Here is a 24,897-nt window from a genome sequence, read left to right as displayed (position 1 = left end):
TCTCTCTCTCTCTCTCTCTCTCTCTCTCTCTCTCTCTCTCTCTCTCTCTCTCTCTCTCTCTCTCTCACTTATAGATACAGAATGAGTTAATATATAAATTCTAATTAAAGATACAATTAAATACGAAAAAAAATATACAATGCAGATCTTAATTAATAGAGATTTAAATGTATGTTAATAAATAAAGAAAATGAGAAAGGAAGAGAGAAAGAAAGAAAAAATAATAAAAAGAAGAGAAAAGAAAACAAGGGGAAAGAAAGAGAGGAGAAAAAAGAAAACGAAAAGAAAAGAAAGTAAAGAATGAAAAAGCGAAAAGAAAGAAAGAAAGAAGGAAGGAAAGAACGAAAAAAAAGACAAAGAAAGGAAGGAAGGAAAGAAAAGAAAAAAAGAGAGAAAAGGAACAAGAAAACGAGAAAACAAGAAAGAGACGAAGAAAGAGAAAAAGAGAGAAATAAATTGATAGAGAGAAAAAGAAAGAAAAAGAACGAAAGATAGAAAGAAAAAACGAAAGAAAGAAAAAAAAGATAACTTAATTAATTCATTTAGAAGGCTTCATCAAATCCAGGTACTCGAATTTGCACTAAACAATAACAATAATAAATACATATAGACTGAAAAAAAAAAAATAATAAAATAAAAATAAACAAAATAAATAAAATAAATAAAATAATAATAAAATAAAAGGAAGCAAAGAAATTTCACTCATAAAATACATAATTGTACAAGAATGCATTAAGTATATAGGTATTCATAATAGACGCTTGTGTGTCTTTCATTATGAGAATTCGTGAGTATTCAGAAAAAAAAAATGTACACAGAAAAGGCTAAAGACGAGAAAAAAATATTAAAAAAAAGCAGGAGAAAAACGAAAAAAAAAGAAAAAAAAGGATAATAGATATAAGAAGATGATAAACAGAATGCAGATAAAGAAAATAAGAAAATAAATGGAATGTTAGAAAGCCGTACAATAAACAAAGAAAAAGATTGATAAAAATGTAATAAAAGTAAGCTTAAGAAACAGAAAAATAAAAGAAAAAAACAATAAAATAAACAAGTAATACAATAAGAGTAAATATAAAAAAAAATAAAAAAATCCAATAAAACAGACATCCAGCATAATAATAATAATAATAAAATAATAATAATAATAATAATCTAAATAGAAAAATAATAAACATAAGACCAAAATAACTATATAAGAAGTATTAGTATAAGAGATTAATGAAGGCAACAGATATGAGGCTATACACACACACACACACATACACACACACACACACACACACACACACACACACACATCTACTAAGGCACTGTTTCATTTAAAGATATTAATGATAGATAAAAAAAAAAAAAAAACAAGGGGAAGAAAAAGCAAAAAGAAAAGATGAAGAAAAGAAAACGTATGAAAGAATGATAGACAAAGAAAGGAAGATGAAAAGAAATAAAGAACGATAAAAAGAATGACAGAAAGACAGAAAGATAAAGATTATGGTAGAAAGATAGACAGAAAGAATGATAGAAAGATAGAACAATAAAGATAGAAACAAAGACGAAAAGAAACAAAGAAACAGGAATAAATGTAATGAATAAACAAAGACAACAACAACACAATACAAGATTACGTAAACAACAATAAGAAAAAAAAAAAATGCAAACAGCAAAAGAAAAGGAAAAAAAAGAAAAAGTGTTAAAGAAAACAAACGAAAAGCAAATGAACACACACACACACACACACACACACACACACACACACACACACACACACACACAGACACACACACACACACACACAAATATACAAAAAAAAAAAAAAAAAAAAAAATTGCGAAACGGAAAAAAAAAGAAGAAAAAGGAAGACACAAATTAATAAGCAAATGAAAAATGTAAATAAAAAAGAGAAATAGAATAGAATACACACACATACAAAAAATAAATAAATAAATAAATAAAAATAAAAAGAATAACCTTTTATAAACACAAACACACAAAAAAAAGAGCCAGAGACCAAGAAAAATAAAGAAAATAAAAATCCAATAAATAAATAAATCAAATAATAAAAATAGCAACAACACCTAGAAATAAAAGAAAAAAAATAAGAAAAAGAAAAAAAAATCAAGAAAAAAATAAACGAAAAAATTAAAAAAAGAAAATACAACAAATCAAAGCCCCACCCGTCACAGCCTAAATTTCCCCTTTAGGCCTACAAGATTACAGCGGCGGCGGCGACTATGAACATAACGAGCCAGCCCAACCGCCACCAACACTACACTGGCAGCGAGGAACCACATGGGGGCGGGGGAGGGGGCGGCCGTGAGGGGGGAGGATGGCACTGGCACTGGCACTGACCCCGAGGCAGGCAGGGTGAGCGGGACTGCCATTTCCGGGAGTGCCAAGCGTCTGGAGTGCCGGAGACCTTGCATGGGCTTGTCCTGTTTCCGTTTTCTGTTTCTCTCCTGCTTCTCCTTCTCCTTCCCATCCTTCTGCTCCTCCTCCAGGCGCTGCAGGAGGAGGTCTGCCTTGTCCTCCAGGGATTTCTCCTGCGAGGCCACTCTGCAGGGTTAGGTTAGGTTAGGTTAAGTTAAGATAGGTTAGGTTAAGTTAGGTTAGGTTAGTTTAAGTTAGGTTAGGTTAGGTTAGGTTAAGTTAGGTTAGGTTAGGTTAGATTAGGTTAGGTTAGGTTAGGTTAGGTTAGGTTAGTTTAAGTTAGGTTAGGTTAGGTTAGGTTAAGTTAGGTTAGATTAGGTTAAGTTAGGTTAGGTTAGGTTAAGTTAGGTTAGGTTAGGTTAAGTTAGGTTAAGTTAGGTTAGGTTAAGTTAGGTTAGGTTAGTTTAAGTTAGGTTAGGTTAGGTTAAATTAGATTAGGTTAGGTTAGGTTAGGTTAAATTAGATTAGGTTAGGTTAGGTTAAATTAGATTAGGTTAGGTTAAGTTAAATTAGATTAGGTTAGGTTAGGTTAGGTTAAATTAGATTAGGTTAGGTTAGGTTAAATTAGATAAGGTTAGGTTAGGTTAGGTTGAATTACATTAGGTTAGGTTAGGTTAAATTAGATTAGGTTAGGTTAGGTTAGGTTAAATTAGATTAGGTTAGGTTAGGTTAAATTAGATTAGGTTAGGTTAGGTTAAATTAGATTAGGTTAGGTTAGGTTAAATTATATTAGGTTAGGTTAGGTTAGGTTAAATTAGATTAGGTTAGGTTTGGTTAAATTAGATTAGGTTAGGTTAGGTTAAATTAGATTAGGTTAGGTTAGGTTAAATTATATTAGGTTAGGTTAGGTTAGGTTAAATTAGATTAGGTTAGGTTTGGTTAAATTAGATTAGGTTAGGTTAGGTTAAATTAGATTAGGTTAGGTTAGGTTAAATTAGATTAGGTTAGGTTAGGTTAGGTTAAATTAAATTAGGTTAGGTTAGGTTAAACTAGATTAGGTTAGGTTAGGTTAAATTAGATTAGGTTAGGTTAGGTTAGGTTAGGTTAGGTTAGGTTAGGTTAAATTAGGTTAGGTTAAATTAGGTTAGGTTAAATTAGGTTAGGTTAGATTAGGTTGGGTTAAGTTAAATTAGATTAGGTTAGGTTAGGTTAAATTAGATTAGGTTAGGTTAGGTTAAATTAGATTAGATTAGGTTAGGTTAAATTAGATTAAGTTAGGTTAGGTTAGGTTAAATCAGATTAGGTTAGGTTAGGTTAGGTTAAATTAGATTAGGTTAGGTTAGGTTAGGTTATATTAGGTTAGGTTAGGTTAGGTTAGGTTAAATAAGATTAGGTTAGGTTAAGTTAAATTAGATTAGGTTAGGTTAGGTTACGTTAGGTTAAATTAGATTAGGTTAGGTTAGGTTAAATTAGATTAGGTTAGGTTAGGTTAGGCTGGGTTAGGTTAAATTAGATTAGGTTAGGTTAGGTTAAATTAGATTAGGTTAGGTTAGGTTAAATTAGATTAGGTTAGGTTAGGTTAAATTAGATTAGATTAGGTTACGTTAGGTTAGGTTGGGTTAGGTTAGGTTGGGTTTTAGGGAAAATTTTATGTTTTTTTGCTTGATTTTCAGTGTTTTTGATGCTTTACGGTGTGTTTAGGTACATAATTTGGTGTCTGGATGTGTATTTGAGAGATTCTGCAATACTTTACAGTGATTAAGAAAGCTTTGTCTGTGTTTTGTGGTGTTTTTGGTATGATCTGAAATGTACCTGTTGCATTTAATATGTTTTCGCTCACTTACAAATATTTTAAGATCACACACACATACAAACACACACACACACACACACACACACACACACCTGTTCAAACCGGAGTGAATTTCTCCCCTGAACAGCGGTTTGTTTATAATAATCCCAGAGCCGATTGGGAAGCTCTCCTGTGGGGGCTGCAGGTGCAAGGCTGGCTCAAGGGGAAGGGTGCGGGGAGCAGAGACGGACGGCACCTCTGATTGGCCGGTGTACAGGAGGGAGTGCAGGTGGACAGCCAATGAAGACGCAGCTACGCCGGTCAGGTGCGCCAGGCAGCCGTCTGATTGGTGGAGGCTTGGTGAGTGTCATTGTTTGGTTTTACTTGTTTGTTTTTGGGTGAGAGAGAGAGAGAGAGAGAGAGAGAGAGAGAGAGAGAGAGAGAGAGAGAGAGAGAGAGAGAGAGAGAGAGAGAGAGAGAGAGAGAGAGAGAGAGAGAGAGAGAGAGAGAGAATGCATACAGAAAATTTAGGAGTTTTTTCCATTAATCCATTTCATTCTATTCTACTTTTCTTCCCATTTTTTCTTTTACATAGCAATTAATAAATACATTAACTACCCTATGTCTTAATTACCCCCATCTCTTAACGACCCTCCAATTAGTACCCCCTTCACCCCACAAATCTCTCCTGTAAGTTGTTGACAGCCTCTCTTCACCTCAAACATTTATTCCTCGTAACAATTAATAAACAAACTCCTTATAAGAACTCCTATACTTTTAATTTCATATCAACTTGCAACTTTAGCGCAATTTGGTCTTTATAGTTGGGTTTTCATCACCTCTAACTATCATAACGACGTAAATCTGGAGCTGAACCTGATGCGAATGAAATAAATACATCACCTTTTACAGAACACAGACACATAAACCAACACACACACACACACACACACACACACACACACACACTAGATAAAAGATTAACAAAAACGGGAGAGAGAAAGAGAACGATAAAACTGCCAAGAAAGATAAATGGAAGTAAGAGTAAAACAGATAAGACAAACACAAAGCAACACGAAAAAGAAAAACAAAATAAGAAAAGAAAAAAAAAACAAAACAAGGAAAGCAAGAGTAACCAACCGAACCTGACACAACACCCACCAGGCAGCACAGTCTCACTCAGGAGCCGTCGGTGTGGCCCAGAAGTGTTGGTGTTGACGAAGGGGAAGGCAGTGGTGTATGCTGGCGTGGGGACAGGTGCGGAGGTGGGTGTGGCCTTGAAGCATCCCGAGGGGTCCTGCCAGGCTAGGATCCCTCTCAGCCAGGACTCCTGCAGGAACTGTGAGTACCCAAGCATGCCACACACGAACTCTGCGGATTTGGAAAAGGATTAGGAAGATGTTTAGGATCAGAGAGGATAAAAGGGAGGATTAGATGAATATAAAAGGATTAGGAAGAAGATAAGTAAGGAGATTAAAAGAATTAGAAATAGAAAGAGAATTAGCAAGACATCTGGGATTTAAAGAGAGGATTAGAAGAAATTAAGGTTAGGAAAGATTAATAGGACTGGGAAGATGGTTAGCAAGATGTTAAGGATCAAAAGAGAATTAAAGAGGAGATTAGAAAAATATAAGAGGATTAGAAGGAATAAAACACACACACGCATGCACGCACACACACACACACATACATATACACACACAACACACCTGCACACACCCACACACACGCACACATACCCAAACACCCGCAAACAAACCCACAACACACCTGCACACACTGACAACACACCGACAACACATGCACTGAGAACACACTCACACACACACCCACACACCCAAACACACCTGTACCCACCCATCTCGAGGAACAGGTCCCACACGGCTGCAGGGTTGGGATCGGTTTGCAGGCTTGGAGGGAGAGAACAAGCTTGCACATAAAGGTTTGCACACATCTCTGCCTGCAACTGTTCCAAGCTTCCTGTTCTCTTGTGCCTCACCAACCACTGCTCCAGGCGACTCCCACACCCGCTCTGCATGTGTGGGAGGAACAGGTGTGTGGTAATTGTGGTAGCTGTTGTAGTTAACGGGTATGTGATAGTTAGGTAATGTTTGTAATTGTGAATATGAAGGAAATAATGGCACAAGGAAAGATTGTGGGGAAAATAAGGGCAAAAATAAGAAAATGAGGAAAGAATATGGAAAAAAAGGGGAAAAACAAGGAAAGCAGGAAATTAGAAAAAATAAGGAAAACAAGGAAGTGAGGGAAAAATGTAGGGAAAATAAGAACAAGAACAAGAAAATATGGGAAGAAAATGAAAAAAAGGGGAAAAACAAGAAAATGAGGAAAGAATGTGGGAAAATAAGCATAAAAGCAAGAAAATGAGAATAAAAACATGGAAAATAAGGAAAAATAAGAAAAGGAATGTGAGAGAATAAGAAAAGAATGTAGGAAAATTATGAAAAGATACGAAAATAAGGAAAAAAAACAAGAAAATATGGAAAAAAACAAAGGAAAAGAAGCAAAGAACATGGAAAAATAAGAAAAAAAAACAAGAAAATAAGGAAAGAACACAAAAATTAGAAAACAACACAGGAAAATACAGAAAAAAAACATGAAAAATAAAGGTAAAAAAAGAAAAAGACATGGAAAAATAAAGAAAACAAGAAAAAAATAAAGAAAAAGAAAACCTTGGAAAAATAAAGAAAACAAGAAAAAAACAAACAAACAGAAAAACAAGTGTGACCAAATAAGGAACACACACACACAGACACACACACACACACACACACACACACAGTTACCATCTCAGCCACAATGGAGTAGAGAATCTGGTGTGTGAGGGCATAGCGAGCCTGGCCGGGCTGTGTCATGGCCTCCTGGCACCACTGCGTCATGCCACACACCACCCCATTGGTCGGCTCCAGCACCTCCGCCAGGCACCGATCTGTCTCTGACTCTGCAGGGAGGGGGGGGGAGGTTAGCTTCTTTTCTTTATTATTTTCTATTATTTTTTTTCTGTTTGTTATTTTCATCTATGTAATTTGAAGGGATGGGTTTAATTTTCTATCTTCTTTTATCTTCTTTTTTTTTTTCATTTTATTTTTCTGTCAATGTTGTGATTTGGTGCTTGGTGTGTTTGTCTACCTGTGGTCTTTGTGTTCTGGTGACACGGCAGGGGTGAGAGCAGAGGATTGTGGGTCTTGGCTTGCTGGAGTGGTTTGAATAGTGCTGTGTTGGGCTGGGGAGGTTGTAGTACACGCACACACACACACACACACACACACACACACACACACACACACACACACACACACACACACACACACAGACACACAGGTCTTCCTACACTACATCAATCATGAAAACACCCTTGAAAACCCCAATAATTTTCAATGAACCATGTTAAACCATCACTAACTCTCCCACCCCCACATCACCCCACACACACACACACACACACACACACACACAGATGTACCAGTGAGGCTGTGTCGTGCTGCGTGGGCCCTGGTGCTACTATCCCAGAGCAGCGTGAGGTCAACCCTACGATGGGAGTGTCCGATGTCCCAGGAGAGCTGAAACAAACGCCTTAATCTATGCATGGACACTGGCTGGTTCTTCTGCAGGTGAGGGAGGGCCATGCGCACCACTCGGCCTGGAAATATTACAAAAAAATCTGATATCATTTCACTTTTCTTTTTTTTTTATTTTGCATGTTGTGGTGTCAATGTGAAGTGGCAAGGGTGAGCTAGTATTGGTGTGTGTGTGTGTGTGTGTGTGTTGTGGGGTCTTGCTGTGGGGGGCTTGCTGTGGGGGCTTACTGAAGTCTCTCCATCCCTAGCCCCCTGTACCCCTCCCCTTCCCTACCCACCCCCCTGTACCCTTCCTCTCACCTGCCCTGGTCGCCATCTGGGCCAGTTCGTTCTTCATGAGGTAGTCGACGGCATCGCTGAGCAGACCCTTGTTGTGTTTGGCCACCACCAGGTTGAGCTGACCTGCAACACACCACAAGTAACATAACAGGGGGTGAGGAGAGACTGAGAAAGGAGGAAAGAAGGAGGAAGGAAGGAGGAAAGAAGGAAAGGAGTGAATTATATTAGGGAAACAAAGAAAAGTCCATAAATTTTGTGTAATAGAAAATAAAAACTACTACTACTACTACTACTACTGCTGCTGCTCAATGAATAAATGAATGAATGAATGAATGAATGAATGAGTGAATGAATAAATAAATAAATAAGTAAATAAACAAAGATTATAAGAAAAAATCTGAACAGCAACAAACAACATCCTTTATAAATAGCATTCGCTCTCTACAAAAAATAAAAATAAAATAAAATGAAATAAATAAATAAATAAATAAATAAAGTAAACGAAAAAAAATACAACCACAACAACAACACTGACCCTCAATGGCCTTGGCCCCAAAGATGCCATCGAGGTGGAGGAGGTGGTGGTTCTGCTCGTAATAGGTCACCAGTCTATCCAAGGCAGCGATTACCGAGGCCAGCAGCGGCGCCTCCCCACCCGTGACCTCCCCTGATCTCACAGCTGACCTCCACGCCGCCTTAGGGTCACAGGGCCTCACCAGTGCCAAGAGTGCCAATAGGACAGCCGGCACGGGGTTGTTTTGGCACTTCATGGCCCTCTATCACATGGCCAGGACGGGAAATGGCGTTGGGTGTGTCCAGCTTTCACTAAGGCGTGCAATGTTTGCGACACCTTTACGGGTTCACTAAACTGTCGACTTTATATACAAAACGTGGTTAGTTTAATGAATGTATATGATTACTGTGAAAAATGATGTGGTAAATTACTGTGAGTTGTTTTGTGTTGTTTGTGTTTATTTCTTACAACTTTTTATTTTTGGAATGTGGGTATTTTTTTTTTCTTTCATCCTCTTCCTTTTATTATTATTGTGACTTGTTGTGAGCTGTTTGTGTTTGTGAGTGTGTGCGTGTGTTTTTACAGCTGTTTATGTATCTACTTATTCATTTATTTATTTGTTCGTTTAGAATTTTGGGTGTTTTATTTATTTATTTATTTTATTCATTTATTTTTTACCTTCCTCTCTCCCCTCATGGTATTACCTAATCTTTCCATCATCTTTCTTTCCTTTTTCCCTTTCCTTCCACTCATTTATTGGTGCATCCATCCACATTCAGTATTCATTAATTTTGGTCACCCTTATCCCCCCCTCCCACTCTCTCTCTCTCTCTCTCTCTCTCTCTCTCTCTCTCTCTCTCTCCATCAGGGATCAAGCCTACACATAGCAGTTTTATATACAAGCATTACCACCATCATCAATAACACGCCTACGCCCACGCGCCGTCTGGTCACCTTACATAAGCCTCCCTCAAACTCCCAATCAGTCCCACTCACTCGCCTCCACTCCCGGGACCACATTCTGAATCATTGGTCTCTCAACACGATTATTTTCAAAGGCCACAAGATGATTAGCCATGTTTTCCAAGGGTGTTTTTTCAATTAATAACGAAGAAATCTCGTTAATCTGTCACTAGAACTGTACGAACACTATTTAAAAACCTATGTAGCTTTATCATGACTATTTTAAAAGCCCTTAAAGATGATTAGCTGTGTTCTTAAGAGTATCAGTAAGAGAAAACACTTATATGGACAGGATATATGATCTTTGTAGTTTGTTTAATTCCATATATTATTATTATTATTATTATTATTATTATTATTATTATTATTATTATTATTATTATTATTATTATTATTATTATTACAACAACCACTTCTACTACTACTACTACTACTACCACGAACCATTTAGGTAGTGTGTGTGTGTGTGTGTGTGTGTGTATTGAGCTACGCCGCAAGATTTTTTCTGGTCTCGCCTCTTTAATCCTCCCTCTGTCTGTCTGTGTGTCTGTCCGTCTGCATGTCACAACTCCATTCAGACATACCAACCTCTCCTCCGTCATGTCTTTCATCTCATTTCAATACACACACACACACACACACACACATACTATTTAAATTATTGTATAAGTAAATGAATAAGTAGTAATAGTAGTAGTAGTAGTGGTAGTAGTAATAATGATGATAATAACAACAATAATAATAATAATAGTAATAATAATAATAATAATAATAATAATAATAATAATAATAATAATAATAATAATAATTACATACATACATACATACATACATACATACACACATACCAGTAGCCAAAACAAGGCACACAATTCTCTCTCTCTCTCTCTCTCTCTCTCTCTCTCACACACACACACACACACACTACCATCACCATCCTCTACTACCATTAAATCTGCGGTACACACCCTGACCACCACAATCCTTCCTTCCAACTACTAAATTAAAATCCCAGTTCATTTAATTTGTATTTTATTTCTACTTTTACTTTTTATTCCTTTAAATCTGAAGTAGTACACCTTATTTCTATTACTTTTACCTTTCATCTTAACGTTACTAGTGTTTTTATGCAATTCTATAACCCGGCGCCATGTTGTGCTTGATGTTTCGGCGCCAAACGAAGATATCTATCCACATCACCACCACCACCACCACCACCACCACCACCTCAGTTATTTACCTTCCAGCGTCGCCTGATGACTTTCGTTGTAGTGATGATACTGGTCACTCACTCACTCACTTCGTCACTCAATTGGAAAAAAAAAAAAAAGAAAAAAAGAAAAATTCAAGCTTTCCTGATCCTGCCGCTGTGTTGATTCGGAACTTACGCACAATTGAGGCCCCGTTCGAAGCTTTATACTTGAATGAAGCACCAGTCTCAATCGAAGCCTCGCACCGTACTGAACCACCAAAGTCTCATTCAAGCACACCTAGCAAGCATCAATCTACCATTCGAAGCTTCACAAGTTCATATACATCTGAATGAGGCACCAAACCCACACTTACACTGCTTCGAAACTTTGTACACACCTGACTGAACCACCAAACCCACACGTAAAGTTTCGAAGCTTCATACACACCTGACTGAAAGACAAAACCCAGACTTACACAATTTCAAAGCTTCACTCACTGGTTGCAGCACCAACACGTGCACAGTTTGGAAGCACACGAGTCCGGAGCTTCACAGTGTATCGGGATGAAGCAATGAATCACGGAGCGGCAGTTTCGCAGTTTTATTTAGTAAATTCCAACACAAGAACTTTACATTATATTAACTATCATTTCCTTATTGCCTCTAGTGATGGAGTTACAATCCAGTGCTTTCTCCTCTTATAACTGACTATAATGAGGGGGAATAGAATTTATATTTATACATTCTAAACTTTTTTTTTATTATTATTATTATTTATCTTTTTTTTTAAATGGGACAGCAGACAGAGATAGGGTTTGCAAAAATGAAGGAATGGAGAAAAAATTTTTATTCTCTTCTTAATTATTATTTTTTTTTTCACTATTTATACTGGGAGTTATAGAAGATGTATTGAAAGTGACCAACCGTAAAGGAACCAAAGGAGTTAGTGTACATATCCTAAAGGAATGAAGGAGTTCTTTACACATTGCAGCAAGCACCCACAAACACAGGACAGCTGACTACCTCGGGGTGGGGGGGGGAGGGGGAGTACGTGATAAATTTACAAGGATTTTTAAGTATATAATTATCCGCCATGTTGGATCCAAGGCGGCGCTAACCAACACACAGACACACGCGTTTCTTGTTTTTTTTTTCTTTCATTTTTTTTTTATATATATATTTTTTTTATTTTTAAGCAGTAGTCCATCAAAATACTGTAAAGAAAACGGACTGCTGTGTACGTACTTACATCCGTGTCGCCTAGCCGTGTGTGCGCGTGTGTGTGTGTATGTGTACGTGGCCTCCAAATGGGCGTGTACACATACATACATAAAAAATCAAGGAAAAAAAATGATAATTATCGTACACGAGATCCGAGTAAATGAATAACAATAATAATAATAATAATAATACAAAGAAACAAAAAAGTATATGCCTTACAACGAATCGGTAGCATAATACGTAATATCCTTTAATACACTCTGTCTCTAGTATAATATTGTATAATACAGCCTAGGATAATAACATACTTTAAAGTGTTTCTTCGTGATAAGGAATCCCATCATCGCTCAGTAACAAATATACAACACACTGCAACAAACAGCGCAGCGCGAACACACAAAAGCTCAAAGGGAGAGGAACACTTCTGAAACACATCGCCCGCTCACCAGGACTGTTTTCAAAGGCCACAGGGGAGGGCTACACGCGTTCCCAAGGGGGTTAATGATGAACCTCTGTTGAACTATCACTAGAATCTTGGAAGCACCCTTGAGAACCTGTCCAACCTCTTCTTTCTCACTGGGACTGTTTTCAAAGGTCACGGGAAGGGTTAGCCACGTTCTCAAGGGAGCTGAAGAATCTTTGTTATCACTAGAACCTTGGAAGCACCCTTGAGAACCTGTCCAACCTCTACTGGAACCTCTTCTTTCTCACTGGGACTGTTTTCAAAGGCCACGGGAAGGGTTAGGCACGTTCTCAAGGGAGCTGATGAAGAATCTTTGTTGAACTATCACTAGAACCTTGAAAACACCCTTGAGAACCTGTCTAACCTCCACTGGAACCTCTTCTTTCTGTTTTCAAAGGCCACAAGGGCTAGCGTGTTCCCAAGGGTGTTTTAACTGTTAATGATAAAGAACCTTTGTCAAACTACCACTACAACCTTAGAGATCCTTGGGAACCCCTCCAACCTTCACTGGAACCTGTCAGAGTAAAGGTGAAAGGGCGCAGTGTTTCAGAATCGCGTCCCTGGGCAGCGCGATCTGAGGATGCCGCGCATTGCCAAACGCGCAAACAATATGACATGTCCCAGTAGACCTACCGAAAAAAAGGCCTACCCCACCAGCAAACAAGCCCCATAACAAGCCTATACCAGAAACATTAGGCTTAATCACCGGCAAACAACCCAAACACAGGCCTACTGGGAAATACCTAGGTCTATCAGCGGAGTCTATTTCCAACAATGATAGACCCCCAAGATAGGCCTTATGGGAATACCAGGCTTATCTTATCAGTAGTATAGGACCACAAGTAGGCCTATATGGGAATTTTTTAGGCCTGTGGTCACCCAAACAGCGCCACTGGGGATGAGGTACGGTTTCCCTTGTGTGTGTTTTTTTTTTTTTAATTGGCAATACTGGTAACACTTGGAATATTCATAAGATGGACATCCCTTTTTTTTTTTTTCTTCTGTAAGTAGAAACACAATTCCGTGGAAACTTAAACTTGTATGTAAGTGAGGAAGCCAAGTGATTAGCTATGTAAGTACTTTTAGCGTCACTTATATACTACGAGGGGGGGGAAATGAAAAGTGTACAGGTAGGTAGGTAAATATTAGTAATTAAGCAAGGTGTCTTTAAGTAATTCAAGTACAAAGCAGCAGTCCCATGTATAGTAAATCAGGTTTTTTGTTACTTAAATGATTATAGAAGTAAATTAAATAGAAATAGTAGCAGTAGTAGTAATAGTAGTAGTAGTGGTAGTAATAGTAGTAGTAGTAGTAGTAGTAGTAGTAGTAGTAGTAGTAGTAGTAGTAGTAGTAATAATAATAATAATAATAATAATAATAATAATAATAATAATAATAATAATAATAATAATAATAATAATAATAATCTTTAACCAAATGAAAAAAAAGAAAAAAATAATTCACTGGACACTTTTCTTATCATACTAAATATCTAAATATCTTTAAGTGTACCCTAGGAAGCGAATCACCAACACAGGGAGTGGGGAGAGGCACCATACACAGGTAGTGGGCTGAGGGGACGCCAATTATCAGTTTAGGCCTAAATATATACTACTTAAAATTTTTCAGAGAGAGAGAGAGAGAGAGAGAGAGAGAGAGAGAGAGAGAGAGAGAGAGAGAGAGAGAGAGAGAGAGAGAGAGAGAGAGAGAGAGAGAGAGAGAGAGAGAGAGAGAGAGAAATGGATAGATATGGAGATAAAGGAAGAAGAAGAAGAAGAAGAAGAAGAAGAAGAAGAAGAAGAAGAAGAAGAAGAAGAAGAAGAAGAAGAAGAAGAAGAAGAAGAAGAAGAAGAAGAAGAAGAAGAAGAAGAAGAAGAAGAAGAAGAAGAAGAAGAAGAAGAAGATGACGATGATGATGAAATGGTGAGGGAAGAGAAAGGGAGAGAAGAGAGATAAGGAGAAAAGTGAGAGAATGAGAGTGAGTGAATGAACGAATGAGGTGAGATGATGCAATTTATAAATGAATGAATGAATGAATGAATGAATGAAGGAAGGAAATAATGAAGCAAGGAAAGGAGGAAGGAAGAGGAAGGAGTAAGTGAAAGAAGCAAAAAAACTGAATAAAAACACATAATACATGATAAGATATTAAGTAAAAGAAATAAAGAAATCATTAAAAAAAAGAAAACGAGAGCTTAAAGAAAGAAAATGGGTTACTGGCATGGAAGAAAACGGAAACTAAAGCAATATAAAACAACAACAACAACTCGCTGCAAATACTTCAATTAAGTCAATAATTATGAAAAAAAAGGAAAAGAAAACGTGAAAAAAAAACCTTAAAAAAAAAAAAAAAGTTTGAAACGAGTATTGAACATGCCTCCTCGTTTCAGTGTCCACCCCTCTGTCCGCTGTGCCATGGGGGAGGAGGGAGGGGAGGGGGGTAATGCGTCAAGGGGGGGGTGGTAGGGGTAGTGGTGGGGGGAGGTAGTGATTAGAAGATAGGTGTCTATTATTATTAATTGTTAAGGGAGACTACCTGTTATACTCGCAAATAGAATGAACTCATTACCTCTACTGACTGACTGACTGACTGACTGACTGACTGATCCAGACAAACTAAAGCAAACAAACATAGCACAAAACAACTCCTATAACAATGTAAGTATTAATCATCATTAGCCTAAATCTTGTTCATCATTCATTATACAATACTTAATCATACAGGCTGTATAAGTATTAGTATTAGTATTTATTTCTTTTTTTTGTAATGTATGTATTAATGTAATGTATATGTATGTATGTATAGGTATATATATATTTATATATTTATATTTATATTTATAAATAAATAGATTTTTATACAACAACGATAAAAATAATAGTGATAATATCGTAATACAGTCTCCTAAGATAAAAAAGAAAAAATGCAAGCTGGCAACACACACATCACCACGCCCACATCAACGATAAATAAAGGGAAAACACGAAAAAAAAAGAAAAACACTATCGAGTACCATTATAATTCACATCACGCGTTATTCACTTGTTTTCCTTTCGTTCTTTCGTTCCTATCTTCCACTTCTGTTTTTTAACATTATATATACAAGTAAGGTCGAAAGACATCAAAACCACTACTGACTTCCTTTCTTTATATATCAAAGCTCTTGACGGGAAAAAGGGGGAAGGGGGGGATGCGAAAACTTGGGGGGGGTAAGGGGAGGGGAGGGGGAAGAGTAAAAGGATTCGGAACTTATGACTCGAATCTTTTATGTTTCGAAGCAGCGAGACGAGATAAACAAAGAAAACGAGCGAGTGTGCGGAGATTTTGGCGGGAAAGTGTGTTCGTTTGTTTGTTTGTGTGTTTGTTTGTTTTGTTTGTGTGTTTCTCCTATTTCTCTTCTCCTCCTTCTCCTCTGCTGTAATATATTGTCACTATTTCACTTGTTTATTTATTTATTCTCTTCCACTTCATTGCCACTGGTCAGTCCTCAATGTTCTCTCTCTCTCTCTTTCTCTCTCTCCTTCTCTCTCTCTTTCTCTCTCTCTTTTTTTCTCTTTTCTCCATTTATCTGCACTTCACGTTCTCTCACTTTGATCCTCTCCCTCTATTTCGTCTTTCTCTAGTTATCTTTTCCTTTCTTCACTTCCTTCCGTTCATTTTTGTTCGTTTTCCGAGTGTTAGGTTTCTTAGTTTCTTCAGTATTCACGCCTTTCGTTCACCCCGCGCCCTCTGCTCTCCCTCGTTCACTGCCCACTGCATGCCTCGCCTCTCTGTTCACTCCCAGACGAAATGAACTGATAAAACACTCACATTTGTAACACACTAATAATAAATGCTTTAAAAATTTCACATAATCGGAACAACAGATAAATTTTCTCTTAATTTTTTTTTATAACAAGCGTAAAATTATAGTAATAAATATTATGTATATATAGAGATTTGTAATTTACATATATATTATTTTCTTATGTATATATTTCTAAGATCACAAACGTTGATAATGGTAGTAGTAATAATAATAATAATAATAATAATAATAATAATAATAATAATAATAATAATAATAATAATAATCTGTACAATCACATTATCATAACTATCATAGCAATATAATTTTAAATACAACTTTTTTTTAAACTAACGTAAAAAAAGAAGTATATTACAAACACCATTTTCTAAACAGCACCAAAATCACCATCATCATCATCATCATCATCATCACCATAACAAACATCAAAATAAACCTCACAATTCTCCAATACAAAAATGCATCTTTGACCTGACCTGACCTCTTACAGCAACACGTGACCTGGCATGACCTTGGTGAGGCGAGGGGGGTGGGGGGGTATATGGTGGTGTGGGGGTATGGGTGGAGGGAAGGTCGCTAACTGAGGGGAGGAGGAGGGAGGGGGAGGGACTTAATATAACAAATATATATGGGTGGGACTTAGTGTGTGTGTGTGTGTGTGTGTGTGTGTGTGTGTGTGTGTGTGTGTAAAGATAGATAAGATGGGGGGAGGAGGAGGAGGGAGAAAAGAGGGACCTAAAATGAAGAATGGGAAGTGGAGAGAGAGAGAGAGAGAGAGAGAGAGAGAGAGAGAGAGAGAGAGAGAGAGAGAGAGAGAGAGAGAGAGAGAGAGAGAGAGAGAGAGATAACTGAGGAGGAGGAGGAGGAGGAGGAGGAGGAGGAGGAGGAGGAGGAGGAGGAGGAGGAGGAGGAGGGGGAGCGCTTACTTTAAAACAGCTTCATTGATAAACCAGCTAAGTATTCTGTCAGTATACATATATTACAATCGATGCAGACAAGGGCACCTCCCCTTCACTTACAGGCGAGCACGCGCGCACGCACCGCCACGTGACCACGGCTCCAGTAGAGAAAATAGCAACCTTTATTTTTTTTTTTACGTTTTAGTTTATGCTGGCGATTTATTTATTTATTTTTTTAATTCGTGTGTGTGTGTGTGTGTGTGTGTGTTAAGATTCAAAACGATAACGGCCTCTTCATTATTATTATTATTATTTATTTGGTAATTTCTTAAGTATAAATTTCTAACTATACTTTTTGAGGTTATAAATCTATTTGTGTGTGTGTGTGTGTGTGTATTATGCATTTAAGTCTGGGATAAGTAACTGTGTATGTTTCTTTAATCATATATAACTTTTTCGTATAATACTCTTTTAATACTGCTTTCTCCTGTTGGCTTATCTTCGTGTCTGCGGGTTGCCTCCTTTGACAGAATATTCCACGCACAGTTTCTTTCGTCGATTTGCAACAGAAACTTATAATAAATCTAGTGAACTAAATGGAAAAATTATTCAGTTTCTACAATCCCATCGTTTGTTTAGAATTAAGGGCCACTCAGCTACCTTCCCGTTTTCTTTGTTCTTGCGATTCGAAACGAAACTAGTTAATCGTAAGAAAATAAAAATAGATAACAGAATATTTTTAGAATTGGCACCTTCCATCTTCCCGTTTTCTTTCTTCTTGCAATTCAAATCAAAACTAGTAAATCCGTACAAAATATAAATAAATAAATAAATAAATAAATAAATAAATATATAAATAAACAAATAACAGAATTTGTTTAGATTTTGGCACCGTTTTTTTTCTTGCAATTCAAATTTAAACGAGTCAGTCCGTAATTAATAGTTATTATTATTTTTTTTTACTTCCATACGTTTTCTTCACTATCTTGCAGTATTCATTTTAAACCATCTCCCGTTTTCTTTTTACAACACAATTAAAACTAGTGAAACCTTCAAGAAAATCGATGTAGAAGTTAAACAATTCCTATACGTTTTCTTCACAATTTCCCATTTTCCATATTATTCAACTCTCCCCGTTTTCTTTTGCAATACAATAAAAAAAAAAAACATCAAAATTCAATGGAAAACGCATCCAGTTCCTTTTAATTTTCTTTACAACGGCGCAGTATTAATTTCAAACATTCTTCCCGTTTTCTGTTGCATATAAGGATGAAAGGAGGAGGGGGAGAAAAGAGTGGCGAGGGTAGCCCAATGCTGAGCGCGGAGTTAAAGGGGGAACTGTGCTAGATTACCCAAGCATAACCATCATAATAATAATAATAATAATAATAATAATAATAATAATAATAATAATAATAATAATAATAATTTTAACCGCGAGAGAGAGAGAGAGAGAGAGAGAGAGAGAGAGAGAGAGAGAGAGAGAGAGAGAGAGAGAGAGAGAGAGAGAGAGAGAGAGAGAGAGAGAGAAATTTAATCTTTTTTACATATTAATTTTAGAAGGAAGCAAATTTCTCTCACTACTTCCGAAGGAGGAGGAGGAGGAGGAGGAGGAGGAGGAAAGATGAAGTGAGGTAAAGATGGAAAGGACGAAAAAAGAAAGAAAAAAAAAATATATATATATTGATTGAAAGGAGGAAAAAATGGAGATGATGATGAGGAGGAGGAGGAAGAGGGGAAAAAATATGGACTGATGGAAGAAAAAAAGGATGAGACGTAGGTGGAGGAGGAGGAGGAGGAGGAGGAGGAGGAGGAGGAGGAGGAGGAGGACACACAAAACCTTCTATTTAATACTGATCTTTTTTCTATCCTCTCAGAATAAATTAATCTAATAATAATAATAAAAATCAATTTCAATTCACCACTAGAGTATGCGCCAGTACGTACGTATGTATGTATGTATGTATGTATGTTATATATATTTAAGTATAGGCATGTATAAATTTATAAGATGGTGTTTGGTCACTTAAGTATGGGGGGGACGGAGGGGGAGGGGGAAGGAAGAGGGAGAGAGGGAGGGGGAATCAGTAAAAACGAAAAAAATATACGTACTTTTTTTTTCCTTTAATTACTTAAGATGTAGTGAAACTTACTATTTAGACACACTTCAATCTTCCCCCTAATTTGATAAAAAGCCTCTGTAATTTTTGTGGGGAGGGGTGGGGAGGGGTGGGGGGTGGATGTGAAGGAGGTGCGGTGGAGAAGGGCAGCTGGGGAGGTGTGTGGGGTGGGGGGGTTGATGGGGAGGGATGTAATAGAAAATGGGGCAAGAGTGGAAGGTTGTGTTTAGGTTAGTTTAGTCTTGTGGGTGGCGAGGGAGGGAGGGAGGGGGTGGGGTGGTGGATGTATGGGTAATTGTGGGGGTGGGGGGGCTGGAGAGGGGGGATATACATACAAAATACATATTATCACAACAAAATGCCTCAATGAATTCACCCAAATCTTTTTTCTTCTTTTCGTGTATAACTTCATAAAATATTCATTCTTCACTTATTAGCCATTATTGTTTGTTCTTTTGTTTGTTTACACCCAAACAAAACACACGAATGGCTACTCATTGTTTTCCTTCCTTTCGTCTCTTTTTTTTTTGTTTGTTTGTTTATGAATGGTAAAAAAAAACACCTATTATTAATATTATACTTTTTGTATGTTTCGTTCAACAACCGTGATTCTTAAAGTTATACAATCTAAGAGGAGGAGGAGGAGGAGGAGGAGGAGGAGGAGGAGGAGGAGGAGGAGGAGGAGGAGGAGGAGGACGAAGAGTACTCTTGAATAATGAAATATAGTTGAATTTCTAATTTCTATCATCTTTTCTCACATCTAATAATAATAATAATAATAATAATAATAATAATAATAATAATAATAATAATAACAATAACAATAATAAACGAAATTTTTAACAGGAAAAGGAGAAGGAAAGGGGAGGGAAGACGAAGGAGAGGGAAGGGAAGGAACTGGAGAAGGAAGGAAGGAAGGAAGGAAGGAAGGGTGAAGATAATGATATTACATTATTATAGAATATATATATATATATGTATATATGTATACTTTTTTTATCTCATTCGCTAAAATCAAATCACATTCAAACTTAGACGCTACAACGCAAGCTTCTCCGGGACGCGAAACTAACTTACTGTTAAAAACCTATGTGTATGTGATAGCTGGCCACGGCAGTCTGTGTTCCGTGGAGGACTTCCCGTTTTCTTCCTTCATTCCTTTTTCTGTATTTTGTTTATTTTTTTTTCGTTTTCTGTTAACCTTCTGAAGTGTACTCCATTTTCTGTTGAGTGTATTTAAATTCACTTCGTTTTCATTTTTTATTTTTAAGGATTTCGACTTTTCTATTTTTCTTTTACGGAATTAAACTTTTCTTCATTTTTTTTGTTATATAAATTCAAATTCACTTATATTTTTCTTCCTAAAAAAGTTTTTTTTCTATTTATTTATTTTTTCTCCCCACGTCAATTAGCAAAGAAAAACAAAACTAACCATCAAACTTTGCCATTTCAATTCACTTTTCTAAAAAATAAACATCTCGCGAGTTTAATTTCTTTTCCATTTTGTGTTTCAACTTCCATTTAATTTGTGTTTCCATGGAATATAAACAAAACCTTCCACGTGTTTCCTTTTTTTCTAATACATCTTGTGTTTCAATGTATATTAAGTTATATATATTTAATTTCCCTTCCTTATTGGGTATGTGCGTGTGTGTATGCGCGTCGCTTTCCTCTGTGTTGTTGTTGTTGTTGTTGTCGTCATTGTCACGGCGTCACAGTCACCGCGGGTTGTGACGCCACTAAACTTACGGTGAAAAGGAAAATGAGAATGAAAAATTAATAATAAAAAAAAGTGATAAAAATAGAGACAGCGGTGGGAAGCCCAGAGTGACACGATGAGAGAGAGAGAGAGAGAGAGAGAGAGAGAGAGAGAGAGAGAGAGAGAGAGAGAGAGAGAGAGAGAGAGAGAGAGAGAGAGAGAGAGAGAGAGAGAGAGAGAGAGAGAGAGAGAGAGAGAGAGAGAGAGAGAGAGAGAGAGAGAGAATGTACCTCAAAACTCGCATTTCTTTTTATTTTTCAATTTTTTTTTTCTATTTCAACACTTCAATTTCCTTTTCCCAGTAGCACAGGTGACCACTAATGAACACACCTGCCCCACACCTGCCCCAAATCACAGTCACGGAGCGTCTTGTCAGCACAGATGTGGGAGGTTTGCTGCCAATCATTGAACTGGTAACAAAAATAATGACTAGCATATTTTAATATTTTTTTCCCCTCAAATTTTTTCCCCTCCTTGTGTGGTGGAAGTGGTGGAAAGGATGATGTGTGCATGTACGTGTGGATGAAAACGTACATATGACTGTTTTTCCTGTGTGTTCATGTGTACGTGTGTGTGTGTGTACGTGTGTTTGTTTCTATTATAATTTTTCTTTCCTTCTTTCTTTTCTTTCACACTTTTATATTTGTTTTCTTCCTTCACATTTTCCAAACAAAACTAAACTTAAATCCGAAAACGCCTGCACACCTTCAAGATCCCGTTTTCTATGTTATTTTCATCCCATTTTCTCTTATGACCAAACAAATAAGCAAACAAACAAACAAGCGAATGAACACTGGATTGCAAGTCCACTGGAGGAGGAGGAGGAGGAGGAGGAGGAGGAGGAGGAGGAGGAGGAGGAGGAGGAGGAGATAAGCTTTCTCTCTCCTTCCTATTTTCATATTTAATACTGAAAGGTTTAATTATATTTTTTTTATTACAATACTGACAATAAGGAGCAACTATTATTATTATCATCATCATCATCATCACTATCGGTTGTTTTTCTCTCTTTCTCTGTCTCTCTCTCTCTCTCCTGTTTTCTTCACGTGTCTGTTTGTTTGTTTGTTTGCTTATTTGTCGGCTTTATTTGTGCACTTTCTTCTTTTCTTGTTCGTAATGTTCACCGGAAGTCAACATTTTTCGTTTTCTTTCTTTAATTCAACGTTACATTTCGTAAAGCGAGGAAAGACACACGCGCGAACGGTGCTTTTGCGAGTATGGAGAGAGAGAGAGAGAGAGAGAGAGAGAGAGAGAGAGAGAGAGAGAGAGAGAGAGAGAGAGAGAGAGAGAGAGAGAGAGAGAGAGTAATGATCATCACTATATATATAATAACTTGACATAACAAGAACACTGTGTAGTAAATATTATTATTAATATTAATATTATTAATATTATTATTATTATTATTATTATCATTATTATTACATCGCTTGCGTCTTCTTTAGTCACCCTTCACCTCAGCACCACCGCGGCTCCGTTTTCTGTGCGCCGCCGCTGACCGACTCGCCTCCCATTTTCTTCCCCCTAAAATGAACTGTGACGCCGCCCTCACTCCCTCTATGCTCCGGGGGTAGGGGGAGGGGGAGGGGAGGGGGAGGCGGTAGCATTGTGTATGTGTATTTGTGTGTGTGTGTGTGGTTTGGGAGGGTGGAGAGGGTCAGGGGGTCAGGGGGAGGGGGCGGTCCATCACCCAAAAATTAACAACAACAACAATAATAAAACACCATCCCAGGAGGCGTGGTTGTGGTGGTGGTGGTGGTAATGGTGGTGGCAGCAGTTCCCGCGGCGTCGTGGTGTGGTTGTGGAAGTGGCGTGGTGTGGTGGTGTAGTGGTGGTGGTGGTGGTGGTGGTGAGGTGGCGTGGCGGTGTTGGCGTGGTGCTGAAGTCATGAGACTCGCGCAGCGCCTTCCCCTTTGTGATGCGTGGGCGCGGTGAGCTCCGGGCCCACGACTCACAGCCCGTCGCAATGGCCGTTGGAGTAAGCCGTCCCGTAACCGTGCACGGGCGGGTAGCGGCTCTGAAAGTGACTGTACGGGTTAGGATTGGCGCAAAATCCGAAGTTAGGCTGGCCGTTGGGAAGGCAGTGTGTGAGCGAGTGCGGGGAAGTGCGCGGCGCTGAATCTCATATATAATTAACAGACTGGAGCGATTTTTCCTGCTTGCCGAGGCGGGAGGGCTTGGAGTCGGAGCTCTCGCCGCCCTGCACCTCGTACACCAGCTGCGTCACCAGCTCGGCGATCAGCACGGGGTCCATGGTGGGCGCCAGGTTGCACAGCACGAACCAGTCGCTCAGGTTGTGCGCGTTGATGAACCGGTCCAGCGTGTCCTCCGGCACCAGCTTGGCGCTGAACTTGAGGCGCAGGCGCCGTGCCGGCTTGCAGGTCACCAGCACCAGCATGTACAGGCCGCGCACCAGGGACAGGCCGAACAGCAGGCAGTACCAGAAGTAGAGAAACAGGAAGATCTTATCATTGAAGCAGTTGATGGGCAGCAGGCAGAGCGGGTAGTAGGAGTTGATGGTGCCGCCGCGGGAGTGGTACTGCAGCTTGCACACCGTGAGGCGGGGGAAGCGGGCCGTCATGGGCGAGATGGTGTTGTTGGTGGCGTTGTGCATGAAGTGGACCCAATCGAGGCCGTAATCGTAGAAGTCCCCGCCGAGGAACACGTCTGTAAGGATGAAGAAGGAGGCGAGCAGGGCGATGGCCAGCAGCTCCGTGAGCAAGTACTGCCACAGCCAGTACTCGTGGTTGCCCCGCGTCTGCTTCATGTGCCATACTAAAAAGTTCTTCTTGTCCTCCCAATCCTCGCGGCGCCGCAGGTTGGTGAAGTCGAAGGGGAGGCACTGGCTGTGGGTGAGCTGGTGCCATATTTGCCTGGGCAGGTAGATCACCAAGGCCTCGATCAGCAGGAAGAACGTCACCCACTGGTAGTAAGAGATTTCCCGCCGCGATGACTGCCCCTCCACGAACTGCCCAAGGTTCGGGTAGATGACATTTTTGCCCACCTGAAAGTACACCGCTCGTTAGTACAGGTGCGTGGCAGTGGGCGGGCACAGCAGCGTAAGAGCGACAGGTGAGAAAATCCAGGTGGGTGGAGGTAATGAATGTGACAGGTAGTTTATATTGATTGATTTATTCATGTTTTTTTTTTGTTCTTTTTTTAGAGCCTCTGTTTGTCCTGGAAAGTAAACAGATGTGGAGATTTCTGTTTGAGTGATGGAAATGCATGGACTGGCTGGCTGGCTGGCTGGCTGACTGATGGACTGACTGACTGACTGACTGATGAACTGACTGACTGATGAACTCACCTGTGTACGTTACCTGGCAATCACCTGGTGTTTTGATCCTCCACACACACACACACACACACACACACACACACACAAAAACACATGATCAAAGACTAAAGATATATCAAACATCCCCTACCCGTCCCCTAATCATGCCTATATCTACCCTCCCCCCTTTCACCACCCGTACACCTGTCCTCCCACCTGGCGACAAAACCTGGCACGCAGCATTTCTATTCCTGCCTATCACTTCGAAAATAACATCGACTTGTTATTTTCACTACCTGTCCTGCTCTGAATTAAACTGTGTGTGTGTGTGTGTGTGTGTGTGTGTGTGTGTGTGTGTGTGTGTGTGTGTGTGTGTGTGTGTGTGTGTGTGTGTGTAAGGATTTCGTGTCCACATACACACTTCCACGCACACTCAGGCACACACTCACGCACACACACGCAACGCACACGCACGCAAAATAAATAAATAAATAAATAAAAATAAATAAATAAATAAAAGCTTTGATATCCATCTTATAAAACAATGGTCGTCATTTTTTTTATTTATCTTTTTTTTTCCAAGACCGAATCGAAACAATAAAGGAGGAGGAGGAGGAGGAGGAGGAGGAGGAGGAGGAGGAGGAGG

General features: G+C 38.6%; 2 protein-coding genes across 9 annotated transcripts in view; both read right to left on the bottom strand.

Annotated features, from left to right (window-relative positions):
• Positions 1–1,837: 1,837 nt before the first annotated feature.
• On the bottom strand, positions 1,838–8,893 carry LOC135094035 (UPF0764 protein C16orf89 homolog). Its single transcript, XM_063993762.1, has 8 exons — positions 8,570–8,893; positions 8,056–8,157; positions 7,641–7,817; positions 6,964–7,118; positions 6,017–6,191; positions 5,321–5,530; positions 4,273–4,501; positions 1,838–2,553 (listed from the first exon to the last, which is right to left on the bottom strand). The coding sequence occupies exons 1-8, from the start codon at positions 8,802–8,804 to the stop codon at positions 2,178–2,180; spliced, it is 1,659 nt and encodes a 552-aa protein (XP_063849832.1). The 5' UTR covers positions 8,805–8,893; the 3' UTR covers positions 1,838–2,177.
• Positions 8,894–11,290: 2,397 nt separating this feature from the next.
• LOC135094158 (innexin inx2-like) overlaps positions 11,291–24,897 on the bottom strand; it is a 111,501-nt gene continuing 97,894 nt past the window's right edge. For all 8 annotated transcript variants that reach the window (XM_063993986.1, XM_063993981.1, XM_063993982.1 and 5 more), the window contains one exon: positions 11,291–23,978. In XM_063993986.1, coding sequence (XP_063850056.1) covers positions 23,097–23,978 — 882 coding nt within the window. In that variant the 3' untranslated portion in view covers positions 11,291–23,096. The remainder of the gene's footprint in view (positions 23,979–24,897) is intronic.

Source organism: Scylla paramamosain, chromosome 44 (genome assembly GCF_035594125.1).
Source record: "Scylla paramamosain isolate STU-SP2022 chromosome 44, ASM3559412v1, whole genome shotgun sequence".
NCBI lineage: Eukaryota > Metazoa > Arthropoda > Malacostraca > Decapoda > Portunidae > Scylla > Scylla paramamosain.
Note: the sequence above shows the minus strand (reverse complement) of the source record. Positions and strands in the feature narration are given on the sequence as shown.